At 39.5% G+C, this 13,438-nt stretch overlaps 3 protein-coding genes across 6 annotated transcripts in view; 1 reads left to right on the top strand and 2 right to left on the bottom strand.

Moving 5' to 3' along the window:
• Positions 1-59: 59 nt before the first annotated feature.
• Positions 60-2,725, bottom strand: lost (methenyltetrahydrofolate synthase domain-containing protein lost). The gene is made up of 5 exons (XM_034316364.2): positions 2,429-2,725; positions 1,973-2,358; positions 1,549-1,895; positions 1,227-1,473; positions 60-1,146 (listed from the first exon to the last, which is right to left on the bottom strand). The coding sequence occupies exons 1-5, from the start codon at positions 2,445-2,447 to the stop codon at positions 763-765; spliced, it is 1,383 nt and encodes a 460-aa protein (XP_034172255.2). The 5' UTR covers positions 2,448-2,725; the 3' UTR covers positions 60-762.
• A 120-nt stretch (positions 2,726-2,845) lies between these two features.
• Positions 2,846-13,438, top strand: part of LOC117600657 (lachesin) — a 194,569-nt gene continuing 183,976 nt past the window's right edge. For 2 of the 4 annotated variants that reach the window (XM_034316368.2, XM_076692797.1), the window contains exons 1-3: positions 2,846-3,761; positions 3,862-3,966; positions 4,665-4,769. The gene's annotated coding sequence lies outside the window, so the exon portion shown is untranslated. Of the gene's footprint in view, positions 3,762-3,861; positions 3,967-4,309; positions 4,565-4,664; positions 4,770-13,438 lie in introns of those variants that run through there. The other 2 variants (XM_034316372.2, XM_034316371.2) reach the window with 2 other exon arrangements.
• On the bottom strand, positions 4,768-11,655 carry LOC117600656 (UDP-glucosyltransferase 2). The gene is made up of 8 exons (XM_034316366.2): positions 11,180-11,655; positions 9,961-10,031; positions 9,796-9,894; positions 9,358-9,497; positions 8,832-9,145; positions 7,668-7,887; positions 5,635-5,854; positions 4,768-5,510 (listed from the first exon to the last, which is right to left on the bottom strand). Exons 1-8 carry the CDS (start codon positions 11,366-11,368, stop codon positions 5,213-5,215), a joined length of 1,551 nt encoding a protein of 516 aa, XP_034172257.1. The 5' UTR covers positions 11,369-11,655; the 3' UTR covers positions 4,768-5,212.

The following is a 13,438-nucleotide window of genomic DNA, read 5'->3' as shown; positions in this document are numbered from 1 at the left end:
AAAATAATTCGACCAGCGGATTTTTAAAACTATAAGGGTAAAATAATGATACAAAAAGAAAATTAATTTTTTCTCCTACCTTGCGGTAATAATAAAATTATCAACATTAAATATCTTTGTTTTTTAAGACTGGTTCACTATGTTCATATCACAAAATATTGCTATTATTAAAGTAACACACGAATTATCTAATCTCAGATTCAACAAATGACTATAAGGTACAGCGACACAAAAGTTATACATTATTTCTATCTAATCTCTGTGAAAATATTCTCTCAGAAAAATAGAATATCCAATATGCAAATAGAAGATGCTATTTTACTTTCACTCGCTTCGAATATTACTTAAGGGTTGACTATACTATTATCAGTCTGCAATGTTAGATAAATATCATCGAATGTTATATACATATACATTTTACATATTACTTTTTATATTTTGGCAAGAGTTATTTAAATTAATTTCTTTTATCGTTAAATATTTGTTACGTGATCACAGTAGACGTATCTGAATTATTAAAAACTATAGCTTATCGATCGACTGATTCTAACGCGCATGCAATTCTTACCGAAGAGTATTTCAACTGTAGAAATATAGTACGTTGTTATAAATTATGAGATTATTTTGCACTTAAGGTGGATACATCGTAGATTACTTGTATAAGTTTGAAAACTAGGAAATAATCATTATGTTATGGAACCCAGCTATCTCCATAAGAATAATCACACAAATTGTACTATAAAAGAAAAGTTTAAATACTTTTTAAACCGAAGACACATCCGTGACTTCTATCCTGGATATCGGTTTAGCAGGTTCTACGATTATGAAATCGTCCTCTTTGCCGGTAGGCTCGCCAATACACAACTGTTGCAAATTTGTCATTATCGAATCGACCTGTATCGGTTGTTCTGGCAAACTGTTCTTCTCTCTGAGCTTGTTAAAATGAAGATAACAAATTCCGCGATAGCCTAGCCAGGTTATTTCATTTGGTTTAACGCCACGCTCTAACAGAGCATTTTTCAAATCACGTATCCTCGCGCTAGATGAAATATTCGATAACTTTAGAGAAAACGCAACCTGCGATTTAGATCTCAGTCTCAAATTTTTTCGACGCTGAGTATTTCTATCATTGTTCTCGACTTTTTCCTAAAACATTACGAAATAGTAATACATATAATTAAGTATGGTTCATTCAAGTCGTATTTGGGTCATTTTAATAGACGTACTTCAACTTCATTAGCGACTAAATTATTGTCGGTTCCTGATTTGATATTACCAAGCGTACGTTTTTTAGGAGAACGTCCTTTTATTGTACATTGTTTCTCTCCTTCTTCATTGAAATCATTAACACCAGGGACATTTTTCCTTGGTTTGAAACGTTTATTATTCCTTAAAGGATTCGACCGATTTCGGTACGGTTTTTGTGTTTCCGTATCAGAGTCCTCCTCCTTCAAAGTTACTATTTTGCCATCTCTAAAAAAAGTAAATAATCCAATACACATTCATGTGTAATCATAGAGTATCAACTGTGAGTATTCTAGTGCATACTTCTCATCCATATCTTTAAGTTGCTGCAACACCTGCATGGATTTCACCCTTCTCTCGCTAAGCATAGACCATATAATGCCGTTAGGTTTTTTCAATCTTGGATTTACTACTATTGTCTGAGTAGGTGTAACAATGATATCAACAGGTACATCATATTCTTTAAATAATTCAGGTGGTAGCCTATCAAATACTTGGCAATCATGCACTGTTGTAATAACTATAGTATCTTGTGTAATTGCACCCATTCTTGTCATTATGGCATATTCCAAATCAGCAAAACCTTTACCTTTGCCTAGTCTGTATCCATCATGGCTAACACATACAGATCCTAGTATCACTAAATCTACCTGAAATGAAATAATAGTAATGTCTGAATCTAGAAAATTACAGACAAATAAGGAGGAAAGTTGAAAGTAGTGCATACATGTATTTTAGAGTCTACACCAAGTGGTTTACCAGCTTCCAATAAACCATGAATTTTGGATAGATTTCTTAGTTCATGTTTTGTAGCTCCAGCAACTGGTGTAATATGAAGAAACAGCCCAGATCTTAATCTAGGAATTGGCACCAATATTTCTTTGTTAGCTTCTAATGCTAAGAATCTAATAGGTTCTTGTGGTTTGTCTGGATTTATCTTTATAACTTTTGCCTTTTTAAATTCTTCCAATTCTGCTGTACGTAATGCTGCCTCAGCAGCACCTTTGAAATTTGGTATCCGGTCATATACAACAAGAGGAAAGTTTACTAAATCATTCTTCATTAAATAGTCCCATACTTTCTGTCGGAAACTATGTTTAGTTACCTCTTGAGCTAAAAAACATAACTGAAATTAACATTTTAATAACAAATTAGTGTTTATAGTATTCAAACGTTTACTCACGTAATTGTTCATCAGTCATTATGATTCAGTCAGATTCAGTCAGGCTCATAGAAAGAATCAAGAAATAAATATCTGCCAAGGGAGGCCTTGGTCCATATAGAGGAGTAGGATAATAAATAATTAGGGAGCGTGGGTCATAGCCCATAAAGAAGGATAGGTTGAACTTTACTTCGGGGGCCCAAAAATTATTGTCTTCTTTTTTATTTTGTTGAAGTATTTAACGAGTACAATCTAAAAATCTTAACATCATCGTGTGGTATCAGGGACCCCTTTGTGACGGGACTCTCTCTGCATATCATCCTGATATCATATTGGGGTATTAGGGACCCCGGCGACTCTCTCTGCATACGACCTGATACATATTGGGGTGTCATGGACCCCGGCAACTCTTTCTGCGCACCGACAAATCATTTTGGCCCCCTGTGGCTCGGGGGAATTAGAATACAGCCACGGTATCCCCTGCCTGTCGTAAGAGGCGACTAAAAGGGGGTGCGAGGTAATATGATGTAAAAGTAAGGATAAGAAACAGAAGAAAAAGTACGGCGAATGTGTGAAGTAACGTACGGTGAGAATGACAAGAGATTTGAAAAATGACGCGTGTGGCTGATGATTTTCGGTGGGCAAAAAGGGACCGATGTAAAGTCCTTAGAGTACATCACCCCTAAATGGGGAAACCTGAAATGAAATGAAATGAAATCATATTGGAGTGTTAAGGACCCCGAACCACGGGTGACACTCTTTTCATACCGGCAATATGGCTTCCGGGGTGTCAGGGACCCCGAAGCGCAGGTGACGCACTCCAATATATCATCTTGGGGTGTTAGGGACCCCAAGAATAGATTTATTTCAAATAGATTCATCTTTCGCGCTGGAATGTACACGCTAGCCAAATGAGAGTTTAATAGTAACACATTTTTTTATTGTGGCATTTGTTAATCAATTAATCTATTGCATAAATAAACACTGATTTAATTATGACTTATAATATGAATACAATCTAATAGTATCAATGTTTTTCGAAAAAGAATTTTATAAATAGATGCTTATTTGACTAGCGACGTCATAACCGCCACTTTCCACCGCGTTCCCTTCACCGCTACAGTACGGTTCATTACTCTCGTAACTTTTTGCTATTTTTACATTAAAAACATGGTGCTTCGTGTCATTAAATGCACTGATCTGAAAGGTTAGTGATTGATTTCGGGTAAACAAGTGAAAGTTTCGTTGTAGATAGCTTTATTTCGGTATTATAAGTGCGTTTCGATTGTGCCTTGTGACAGACTCATGGGTGAAGCGTCTCATCGAATTCTATTACACAAATTACGTCGAATAGGTAAATATATCATTACGTTTTGCTTGAATCAGTGTTCAGAGGTATACATGGGACATGAATTGTCATATCTAATCGTTCAACTTTTGTTTTTTGTTACAAGTTTTTGAGTGAAATGAGTGGGTACGGTCGACCGAAGTTTACTTGTGAATCTTTGCCTCTTCGCGCCATTTTCATATACAACGACGCAGTAAATCCACACGAGTTGGTGAATGACATATTTGAATAAACTTGATATATTTATGTTAAATGTAAATTTTTAAACATATTTTCACAAAGTTTTCCAATAGTCTTTTTATATTAGTAGTCACTGCTTTTTCAAATAGATTCATCTTTTACACTGGAATGTACTACACTAGTCAAATGAGAGTTTAATAAAAACTCATTTTTTTTTTGTGGCATTTGTTAATCAATTAATCTAGTGCATAAATAAATACTGATTTAATCATGTCTAATAATATGAATACAATCTAATAGTATCAATGTTTTTCGAAAAAGAATTTTATAAATAGTTGCTTATTTGACTACCGACGCCATTACCGCCAGTTTCCACCGCGTTCTCTTCCCCGCTACAGTACGGTTCATTACTCTCGTAACTTTTTGCTATTTTTACATTAAAAACATGGTGCTTCGTGTCCTTAAATGTACTGATTTGAAAGGTTAGTGATCGATTTCGGGTAAAGAAGTGAAAGTTTCGTTGTAAATAGCTTTATTTCGGTATTATAAGTGCGTTTCGATTGTGCCTGGTGACAGACTCATGGGTGAAGCGTCTCGTCGAATTCTATTACACAAATTATGTCGAATATGTAAATATATCATTATGTTTTGCTGGAATTAGTGTCTAGAGGTGTGCATGGGACATGAATTGTCATATCTAATCGTTCAATTTTTGTTTTTTGTTACAAGTTTTTGAATGAAATGAGTGGGTACGGTCGACCGAAGTTTACTTGTGAATCTTTGCCTCTTCGAGACATTTTCATATACAATGACGCAGTAAATCCACACGAGTTGGTGAGTCAAATATTTGAATAAATTTGATATATCTATGATAAATGTAAATTTTTAAACATATTTTCGCAAAGTTTTTCAAATGGTATACAGTATATTTTAATATTTAATACTATAGGTAAATAAAATAGCTGAATAATCGTACAGCATATAAGTACTTTTTTAACAATTTTTGTTACAATTTAACGATTAAAAGTTGCAAATGTCGATATTGAAAACTCCTAGATTCTCTTGTGTCGATAACTGAGTACACATACTTATCGAATAATGTTATTTTTAGAAAATTTTAACTTACCGTTTGATAGTTATAATATTTATTCAACAATTGCATTACCTTACATGAATATTACAGTTTCTCTTTTCAATTTAAACTAATCAAGTCAAAAGACACTTGTATATACTTGATCATACAATCAATTTTAAGAAAATCAATGCAAAATAAATCTCTATTCAGCTTTTTCTTTCCCAAATAGTATAACTCGACCTAGCATATAAATGTTTGAAACATTAGTTTTTAAGTTACTCAGCAATAAGTATGCACAAGATAATAATATAATTAACGGTAGAACAATCACTACGAATGTTCCATAATAATCGATCAACGAAATATCGTGACCGTGATAACGTAAATGCTTCCATTTCGAAAATTTAATAACGTGTTCTATATTCCAAACTGCACGGTCCATGGGTTTCACCATTTCGTCTTTTACGATCTCCGACATGATCTTCATATTATTATGATACCTAAAATTGTTAAGAATCTCTCAAAACTTGTAAATCAATGTTTCCGTTGAATTTCACTCGGGGTAAGGGTCATTGAAAGAACGAAATCCGGGAGTTTGCTAAAGTTTCGGTACGATTTACTCACGTTTTATTTTCTATAATGTCGGTGAGAGTACGGACGATGGATTCCTCGGTGACGGTATCGATGTTCAATGTAAGTCCGATACCGGCGTCGAGGATTTTACGCGCGTTGAAAAGTTGATCCCCGAAAAAGGGAATGGCGACTACCGGAACAGAATAGTGCACCGCCTCTTGCAACGACTGCAATCCACCTTGCATCACGTAGGTCATCACTTTCGGATGCGCTGCATATAAAAGTAACTTTAGTATCGTGGATCGATATAAAAATAAAGCTACCGTCTCTTATCCGTCTTTCCGCGTTACAGTCTTTAAAAAGTTGCACAAGAGCGCAAAGAGTAGAGAAACTTGCAACGACGTACTCGAAAGATAAAGATTTCCAATTATTCTCTCGTTTGTTACGGCAAACTGAAGGGGTTCATTATCGCCGACTGCGATAACGTCAAATGAACGTTAAACGTTGTCAACGATCGCGAGGGTGAAACGTTGAGCAGGAAAGTTTCGTGGAAATCCGAGGGGTTGAATTCCGTAAAATTACGTAAATCGTTACAGCCAATTGAATTGAAATTCTTATTATTTGCATCGCGCCCTCCAGTTACGTTCCCTGTTTCCCACCATTCCAGAAACGGACGAACAGTCTGTCTATCAATGTGTACGAAAGTTTGTACACCGACTTGTTTGTCAGAATTTCCCACGTGAATTTCGACGCGCTGGCAGCAGTTATCTTTTTGTTTCGTTGCGAATCGTTTAGATCCGGGGGGGAAAAAAAACATGCCATTCAATCGTCGTAACGAGAAATCGTTTCGTAAAGAAAAATATTCCGATCCTCCAATTGTCGAGCGACTGCTCCGACCATTAAGTTATTCAGAACTTCTCCACTTTAAACTTCTTAACATTTTCATTGCTTATTAGCTCCTATAAGCGGGCAAGAAATTTTCTTATCGCGTATTATAAGCGAATTAATTAATTTTGATAATCATAATCTAGGCAGAGCTTTTTAGTTTCGCATTTTTCTCTTGCTGTAATTCAAGTTTCGCTTTGGAACCTTCAATAGCTAAAGGGTTATAAGTTATTCAGACTGTTTTATCCCGGATCCCATCGCTAAGCACTGGCTAAAAAGCTTTATCGTTGTAGAGGAAAAGGAATGAAGCCTTTTTTCTGTAGCGAAAGAAATCTACGGTATGAAAATATTAATTATCCGATTAAAAATTTGGATTCGAAACATTTTAATGACGCGTTTCCCCGCATCTTCCATTGTTTCGATCAATAGCTCGTTTAGAAATTTTGGAATGCAGCCCAAAGTATACTTAACTATGCAGTCGTGATTATGCTTCACGTGTCGTACTTAGCGCGCGATCGTTTAAAAACGAGCGTGGACGAGGTCGTTACAGAGCATTCCGCGGACGGAGAAAATGAAGGTCCCTTGTAAATGAAAGGACCAGGCAAAGTCGGCGACAACTTCGTTAAGTATCCGTGCATCCTCGAGTTGCCGTTTGAATCCTGTTTAACGAACAGACCAGACCGTCGCGTCCTCGTCGCGCGAAGTTTCCGCGAGTTGTGTATGTAAATCAAACAGAAACGCGATAATTAACGAACAGACACGTATTTACGGTACGACGATTATGTAAGAAGAAATTAGGGGAAAAAATAAGAGGATCGTTTCTTGGAAACCTTTCGATTCGGTCAGCTTTTATCTCTGGGTTAAATTTAAACCATCAAAGAGTGCGTTGTACGGGAACGCAAGAAATATAGAATTAAATTGGTTAAACGAAGCACAATGCAACAAGGAATCGGATAGTCTGTAACTTTCGATCGATAGTGTAATTTAACGTCCATCTTCGCGTTAGCATCCTTCTCTGTTTCCGCCACGTTAACGGGCTCCAGGCATTGCCATTCGGATAATGATTCCGGTAGGTGGACGTTGTTCAGAAGCTTAGCCATAAAATGAATATCCCGAAGCGGTCAATTCGAGCGTTCAAAGGAATCGCGAGGGACAGGATGGAGACAGAGGATCTGCGGACAGGGGGGGGTTAACCTTACCGAGAACCGCTTGCTGGGGCACCCATTTCACAAATTTGATGTTGCCTGGATGAATGGCCATGTCCCCGGCGTGTTTCCATAGAACTCTTTGCTTCAGCGAACCAAGCGCGTTGTACAATGCGGTCAAAGGACCGGCGGGCAACTGATGAGTTTGCAGATTCGAGCCTAGAGAGAAATAAATCGCCCCGTGTACCGCGTTGTCCAGGAATTCTTGAATATCCTGCGAGGAAAGGTGAAACTTTTTAATGGATCTTCTTAATTACCCTTCTAATTTTGCGATTCTCTTAATGTTAATTTATCCGTCACGAAATATTAGAGTTTTTCTCTTCCTATAATATTTATCGAATGGTTAACAAGGTTGAAAACAGGGTGAAACAATGTAAGGTAGCATCGAAACGATGACATACTCGCCTCACGTGGAATACGGAAGGTGTATTGTTATATTAATTACAGTGGGTCACGCAACTCGTTTAGCTCGAATTTACACGCGCGTTAATTCCGCGTGACACGTGTCTTGTCGCGCGAGGGAAAAAAAGCGGTAGTTTGGGTTAATTTTCGTGGAGTTCGTTGATGAGACGCGACGATAGTTTAGAAGAACGAAAAGAATTGGTAGGGAGAAAGGCAACCCGGGGGTCTTGGATTTCTTCCTAGTCAGGGGAACGAGTTTCGAAGGTGGAAATACTCTGGAAAAATATTTTTCCACAGCCCGGGCGGGGGATAAAAGGTAGAACGAGCGGCGGTAAATAGCAATGGCCTTTCCTTTACTTTCGTGTCGCAATGCCGAGCCGTAGGTAAACTTTTCCCCTTGTACCCCCGGTTACCAGCTACGTATTTTCCCCCGGAGAAATCATTTCCTCTGCCCGCTGTATACCAGTTTCACCCCTTGCACGGATAAAACTATGCGAAATAACGCGACCCGCTCCTCTAGGAATAATTGTAATTTTTTTTTCACCGAATTTACTTTTCCTCGATGCCGTTGAACGAATCGATAGAAATCACCTCGACGAATAGGGACCGCGGATTATTTCGAATCGAGTTCGGCTCCTCTGTCCTCGGAAATTACGAACGTTCGAGCGGGAACACGTAGACGAGTTTACCAGGCTGCGGTAAAATTCAGCGATTTCAGCGCGTTAATGGCAAAGTTTAGCAGTCGAAATCGGTTACCTTGGGCAACGATTCGCTCTTCTCCGTGATCTGGAGGCTGTGAACCTCGATCACATTTGGCAGCAGCGGTTTCGGATACCCGAATACGTGATTGTTTCCCAATATCACCAGACTAAAGTTCCTATCGATATCCTCGATCGAGATATCGGTGCTCCACTTGTTAACAATCTTCTGGGCTCTCGGTAAATGCCAGTACTTGTAGTATATCCTTGTCCACGTTGTGTATACGGTGTTCCAGATACGTTCGTTAAGAGACATTTTATTGGTGAAAGGGTAGGCCATGTCGGGATTCAAGAATGGATCGTCCGGGTTTCCTGAGAATCACACGTTAGCTATTAACCCCTTCTTCCTTCCATTTTTCACTTTACCAACGATTCAAGTCAATTACCGGGCGAAGGAAAACGGGAATGTTTTCTTGGAAGAAAATCGTAGGATCAAAGTTTAAATTAGTTCCTAGCACGTCAATTTGTACTGGTTTATAGTTCTGTCAACGACTACCTTTTGGAATCGCGTTTTAGAAACTTACCAACAGAATCCATAACGTAGGGCAGGTTGCCGACGCTCAAAAATCCGATGAGAACCGGGGAATTATAATGGTTCACCAGAGCGTAATAACACTGGTACCATAATTGTTCGATAATCACGGCGTCGAAGGTTTTGTTGCTACTGTAAAAAGAATATCGTGCAAGGATCGAGATTAGTTTCACGGATGAAGCTGTAACTCGATGGAATTACAGTAATTTCTTAGCTGGCCCCGTTGTTTTTCTTTTGTTCGCGACTACGAGGGGCAAAGCAAACGCGACGATGTCGGCAATTTCTTTTCAACTCCCGACTGAAAATTGCGCTACCGTACTTTTCCTCGGCCATTATACCTCGAACGAGCTTACGAAATGAACTTTTCTTTCTTTCGTTCGTTGTTTCACGGTAACACGCGTTCATAAAGAAAATGAATATTTCGTATTACGATATTAGATGGGCGATGGGCGCGCTGAACAGTTGCTCCTCGCATAAATCGTTCGCCTCACGCATATTCTTCCGCAGAAGGCTGAACGCTCCCATGTGCCTGCGAACGATCGATCCTTTTAATTCATTTCCGTTGAAAAATAGGGGAAAGTGTCGAAACACTTACCTTAAACCGGTGCAATCTTTTCTTCGATAAGTGAACGACAAATCGACGTCCTCGTAGTTCTTGATCGGCTTCTGAAAAGATTACATTCGCATCGGTGAAATTTCTGTCTGACACGAATTTTCAACTCCTTCGCCGCGATTCCCGTCGAGAGCAGTTTGATTCCCTTTGTTTGCCCACGATTTACACGTGCAACCGAATTCCTTGATTTTCCTAGGGCAAGAAAAAGATCGCGAGCATCGGGTCACGAGCGGGCCGCGCGTTTAACAAGAAGAAACGTTGGTAAGGGGTAAATTGACGCGGAACGAAGTTTGCGTAACTTTCGACCGGAGTTTTAGAGCGAGGGGTAACGTAGAGAGGGAGACGAAATGGATCAGGGAGAAAAGAAGGGAAAAAAAAGAAGAGAGGCGAAAATGAACTGCAAGCGAAGAACGTGGGAAGAAGGTGTACGAGGTCCGGGGTGGAACAGAGTCAAACACCTATCTGAAATATCTTTCGAACTTTTCTTTACGGTTCACCGTGTTATTGAATTATTAAAGCGTCGTTTTAACCTCGTTAGAAACGTTTTCACGCCTTTTTTTCATAAACTTTCTCAACGCTGACAAATGACGGAACTTCGAACGCAATTGTATCCCGTAGAAATTGTTATACTCCGACTGTTTGCGACTCGATAACGTTTCTTAGCATTCTTTCAGGGAAAATGAAAAGAAAACGCTATAATGCTCTTAGGAATCGAGTAAATATAGGGTTATCCAAATTGAGTGTCGCATCTTCAAATTGAAATAAAACGAGGAGTATGCGATTTTTTTATGGTTTCTTTATTTTAACACAAAGTCTACTGTATGACATTAATTATCAAAGACAATATTATTTAATCCTCCTTGGTTTTTTAACAAACCTGATGCGTTTCACCCAATTTTCTATTATATTTTCACACAAGTGGAATTCAATTTCATCAATAGCGACGATTATTGGTGTCGCTTTCCATAAACCCCATAAAAAAATCTAATCACCCAATTTTGGTGGCAATTGGTGTCTCCTCCTCGTGAAAAATTATTCGTTCTTTGGTCAAACCTATCAAGCTCGCAAATAAAATAGACTTTGCGTTTTATTTCAATTTGAAGATACGACACTCAATTTGGATAACCCTATAGAAATAAATTGAAGAAGGGTGCGCGAGTAGAGGAAATTAAAGAGAGGAAGGTACAATAAACCCACTTGCCTTTGAGGGAATGGTCGATACGACGGTGACATTGTGTCCACGAGCCGCCAAAGCTTTCATCAATGCTTGAAAAGGTTGTTGGTGGCTGTAACTGGTGCTAGGACAAATTCCAAGAATGTTGAATCCAACGGTGGTTGAGAATTGACGGAGTAGTAAAAGTACGAACGTGAATAACGTAACGAATTGCATGTTGTCGCGAAACCGTCGTATCTCGGTGTAAGACAGACCGCAGTGTTCGAGTGGCACGAGAAATGGTGTTTCAATTTTTTAAACGAGAATCGAGGTTTCCCGGTGTTACGCGCCCTTTAGTAAGAATTTCGAAGTGGATAAGAACGAAGCGAGGGTAAAGAACGAGCCGCGTGAAACATTCACAACATGTTTCACGATCAGTTTCCTTCGGACCGCGATAAATAAATGAACCGATCGTACATCGGTCGCGTATTTCTCGCACCGCCTCGCCGGACAAATAATGCAAAGCCTCGTCCGACCAGCGACAGATATTTTTATACATCCTGCGATACATAAAGGCTTCATTCAGGGACCGAGAAGAATTTCATCCAGTTTATTCCCTTATCTCTTAAACGCGTTCGTCTCTGCGCGCTCGGAAGTCGACTACACGTTACGTGAAACGAAGGCAAATTAATTAACTGTATTATCTTTGAACCTTGAATGCAAACGCGTGGGTGATAAAATATAGATACTTAGATATCGTCACGGTTTTATATTTAGTGGATGGATGTTGGGTTTATTTTACTTCTAAATCATCTTTATCCAAGTATGACGAATATTTCCTTTCTTCCATTCTAAACGCAAATGGCTGCTGCCTATACATTTAAATTACCAGCCGGTCGGCGAGGCAACGATAAGAAAAAAATAAGTCAGAGAGGGAAAAGCGTCGGGCGAAGACGAATCACCGAGTGTCGCGCCATTAGCTTCGATGTACGCTTCTGCCGGAGCGTCGAGAGGAGAATAGCTCGGCTCGGTTCAGCGTACGGAATGATGCGGTCGCTGGTACCGAAGAAAAATCGGTTCACCGTCTCTAAAGAAAAGTTTCAGCCGAGAAAAATGTCATCCGTTCCCGTGAAACTATGTCACTTTTTCTCGTTCACCGATTTTGCCCCCAATTTTTTTTACAACTATATCGCCAATGTAACGACTGATGTACCTATTTTCGTTCGACGATACATAGACCAAGCATGTAGTTTCAAATTCAGTTCCATAGATGGTTTCTTGGCCCGTTGAATTGCCTCGAGGACGTAGCGAACTGTACTCGACCATAACAATAGACGAAAAAAGCTGCTACCGCAGTTTTCGAGGAGTTTATATAATACGCGATAAAAAGTGGCTAACATATTACGGAACAGATATTTTTAGGGTACTTACGATCCTTCGGTAATAACCCGTTCGATCGTCCGTGTTTCGCAAAAATACCCGGAGACAAAGGGCGCGGAAGAAAGCATTGGTCCAGCGTAATCGCTAATTAAAAAACTAACGAGATCGCGCGATTGCGGGTAGCGGAGATAAACGCTCGCGGAGGGAAACAAAAGATTTTCACACGGCTGACGTAAGTACGGCTTTAAACGCGTCGCATTACTTAGCAGCCGTAATAATAACCGAGACACGAGAAGTGGCTCGTTAATTCGAGATATTGTGCGAGTCGTTGCACGGTAAAGGTACATCGTTTGCGGCTCCTGGCAGAAAAACGTGAAAACTTGTCCCTTTAATCGCCCCGCCTATTCACCCTTCCACCGTTAACAAGAAATAATTACGCGCATTTTTGATATCCGTCGCGGTTGAATCGTTTCGAAAGTACAGCAAGATTTTCGTGAAAATGTTGGATGTCGCAGGGGAATGAGACGTTTTCAGGGACGTAATAAGCCGCGTTACGATTTTAAAGAGCACTTCACTGAGACCGATGGAAGAGGGTTCGGTGGGGTGGAAAATTCGAATCGCGTGTCAGAATCAGATGCGTCTGATAAGGGTTGAAAGTAGTCGGTGTAGGTTGATGGAGAGGGAAGATGGTCTCGAAACTCGACGAACAAGTCAGAAAGGAGAAGCAGGTCGGCAACCGACACTGGGACAGAGTTTAATAAAGAGTAAGGTTGGCTGTGGAGGGCGCGAAACATTTTTCCAATCGGGCTTCCTTTTATTTCTCGTTATTTTTCTTTCGGGCGAGCGGAATATTTTCCGCGCGATACCGTGAACGCTCGATGCGATATTTTTTTTCTCTCGAAGAGGTCAGACACGGAGAGTCGAACG

Source organism: Osmia lignaria, chromosome 16 (assembly GCF_051020975.1).
Source record: "Osmia lignaria lignaria isolate PbOS001 chromosome 16, iyOsmLign1, whole genome shotgun sequence".
In the NCBI taxonomy this organism is placed as follows: domain Eukaryota; kingdom Metazoa; phylum Arthropoda; class Insecta; order Hymenoptera; family Megachilidae; genus Osmia; species Osmia lignaria.
This window is presented reverse-complemented; position numbering and strand designations above follow the sequence as displayed.

Excerpts from the sequence above, each read along its gene's own strand:
- LOC117600656 (XM_034316366.2), bottom strand. The coding sequence starts at position 11,368 with ATGCAATTCGTTACGTTATTCACGTTCGTACTTTTACTACTCCGTCAA. Across the intron at positions 7,888-8,831 it reads AGAGCGAATCGTTGCCCAAG|GATATTCAAGAATTCCTGGA; the intron begins GTAACCGATTTC and ends CTTTCCTCGCAG. Across the intron at positions 5,511-5,634 it reads GACATTATAGAAAATAAAAC|GTATCATAATAATATGAAGA; the intron begins GTGAGTAAATCG and ends TAACAATTTTAG.
- lost (XM_034316364.2), bottom strand. Across the intron at positions 1,474-1,548 it reads CTTAAAGATATGGATGAGAA|AGATGGCAAAATAGTAACTT; the intron begins GTATGCACTAGA and ends TACTTTTTTTAG. Across the intron at positions 1,147-1,226 it reads TAGTCGCTAATGAAGTTGAA|GAAAAAGTCGAGAACAATGA; the intron begins GTACGTCTATTA and ends GTAATGTTTTAG.